Source organism: Gaeumannomyces tritici, assembly GCF_000145635.1.
Source record: "Gaeumannomyces tritici R3-111a-1 unplaced genomic scaffold supercont2.35, whole genome shotgun sequence".
Taxonomy (NCBI): Eukaryota; Fungi; Ascomycota; class Sordariomycetes; order Magnaporthales; family Magnaporthaceae; genus Gaeumannomyces; species Gaeumannomyces tritici.
Genome location: NW_008804579.1, coordinates 12,614 through 14,806, shown reverse-complemented (window position 1 = coordinate 14,806; position 2,193 = coordinate 12,614). Strand labels below are relative to the sequence as shown.

General features: G+C 57.0%; 2 protein-coding genes across 2 annotated transcripts in view; both read right to left on the bottom strand.

Annotated features, from left to right (window-relative positions):
- Positions 1-304: 304 nt before the first annotated feature.
- GGTG_13693 (hypothetical protein) lies at positions 305-1,655 on the bottom strand. Its single transcript, XM_009231610.1, has one exon. The coding sequence runs from the start codon at positions 1,337-1,339 to the stop codon at positions 491-493; it is 849 nt and encodes a 282-aa protein (XP_009229874.1). The 5' UTR covers positions 1,340-1,655; the 3' UTR covers positions 305-490.
- Positions 1,656-2,071: 416 nt separating this feature from the next.
- GGTG_13692 (hypothetical protein) overlaps positions 2,072-2,193 on the bottom strand; it is a gene marked incomplete at both ends in the record, with an annotated part of 2,696 nt that continues 2,574 nt past the window's right edge. Inside the window, one exon of the mRNA XM_009231609.1 lies at positions 2,072-2,166. Coding sequence (XP_009229873.1) covers positions 2,072-2,166 — 95 coding nt within the window. The remainder of the gene's footprint in view (positions 2,167-2,193) is intronic.

Below are 2,193 nucleotides of genomic sequence, written 5' to 3'. Positions count from 1 at the left end.
TTGAGTACAAGTAGGTAGTAGTCAAAATCAGGCCTTTAGCCGCGATCACCGCCCAGCGTGTGAATTATCCGCCTGCCGCTTTCGTCTCGCACCGTACACGAAGCGTCGCTGTTGAAAGCGGGGTAATTAGCAACGGCCGAGAGGCCCGCGACCAAGGGGTACGACTGCCCCTCGCGTTCGCAAGTCCCGCGCTAGAATGGGAGCTCGACGACCCCGCACGGCGCGAGGTTCTCAGCGTCCTGCCACCAAAAGTCGCAGCATCCATAGCTAGCAAGAGCCAGCACCTGCAAGCTTTGGGAATCCAGCGGGTGCGTCGCGATAGATGGAGTATTCAATCTAGCCGGACGTCAAGCAAGCAGGAGAGAGGAAAGAAGTCGAACGCTTTATTGAAATGAGGTGTATTTTAAAGCAGACGCGGCAAAGGTTGGCAATTCTTGCGTTCCACCCGGTGTCCACAAGCGAGGCTGGCGGCGCTGGACCGTATGGGGCACTAGGTACGCCCCTTGAAGACGATACAAGATTCGCCTTCTCCCAGTGAGTACTCGTCGAAGGCAGGCTCCAGTTCCAAATCCTCCTTCAGCACATTTGCAGTCACATCAACGCATTCCATATTTTGCGCCTCGTCTTCATCATTTCCGCCTTCACCGAAGGCCGTCCTATAAGAGAACAGCTCCGCCTCCTCGCCGTCCCTTGTTGCCCGAATCACATGAACCCTGTACGCATATACGATGTCCGCGGCCGTCCGGTAGGCATCCGTTCGACTTTGCTCGCGGCTACCAGAGATGCCGGCCCCGAGCTCCAAGGGTAGGGTCCACGCCGGGGTGGGCCCGGATGCTTCCATCGACATGGACGCCACCGACCCGGCTTGGTCCATCACCTGGAACGAGTCTTTGGCTACCCGCAACCCGGAGATGATATAAACAGGCTTCTTGCCGAATCGCCCACTGCTCATATACTTCTTCACTCGTTCCAGCCTCGTTATTGCCTTCAGAGAGTCTTCGCTTATTGCCTTATTAAAGGTTCGGACCTCGAGGTCCACTTTGCCGAGCGACCACTCCTTGTAGCGTGACATGTTGGCGTTCGCCGAGGCCGATGCTAGGTCGATGAACTTGGCGAGCAAGTTTGCACCGCCGGACCGCTTGGAGCTGTGGGAGTAGCAGTGGCCGGGCTCGAGGAGGGTTTCGATGCCTGGAAGGACGATTTCTGGGTGTCCATCGGAGCCAAGGGCGGCTAGGGCGAGAGTCGGGCGGCTGGGATCCTTGATTATCGTTCCTAGAGCGAGCTCCCCAGAGGGACGAAATGTAAAATCGGGCGGCAAGAACCACGTCTTCTGCGCCATTCCGTGGTTCTCAGGAGACACCCTGGGTGTAGGGTAAAGTGGCAGAATCACTCTCTGGCTGCTTCGCTCGTCTTCGCGCCGGCAAATAAAGATTGCAAACCCAAGTGGGTACCTCGAGGTAGTTATGGGAGCCTGGTGTCACGGCACGACAGTACGTGATCTCGGATGTGAACAATTAATTGCAGATGAGGGAGGAATCTATCTACGAGGTGGCAGGCGGGGTGCCACGGCCCAAATCCCACGAGATGGTCCGTGCACTGGGTCCACACGCCGCGCCACGACACTGCCCCCCGATTCCTCTGTTCGTGGCGCTGTGTCGGTACCGACATTGGGGAAGGTCTTGGTATTTAATATATAGCCAAAAATCGTCTGTCTTCTAAGTACAAAGGAAGGGCTCCTCGTGCGAGCCCTCCTGGCTATACAGGCCGGCCACGGAGGCCGCGGAGTACGGTCGTGCAAGGCAAGCCCCGGTGTTGGTCCTTGCTTTGCAGCCTGCACAGCCTCCGTGCATGGCTGGTGATCTCCGGTTCTCGGGATCCCTTGCGTGATCCCTTTTGCCTTTGTGCAACCTTTGGCTGCCCTTCCAACACCTCCGTCTAAATCCGCACCAACAAGAAAGAACAAACAAGCGGCAACAGCAAAAGCCTCCGGAGCCTAACCGTCAAAAAAGCCGAGCCTCCAGCTTTTCCCAGGAATTTCCTCATCAGTACCAACCCCAGCAACTGCGCTGATCTAAGGCGCCACTCCGCCCTTGAAGTCTTTGTCCAGATGCCGGTCAAATCCACACTTAACGTAGCCTTCGTAGTCGGTCGGGAGGTTGAGCTGAACTGCAAGGCGTTTGCGCATCCAGCCGG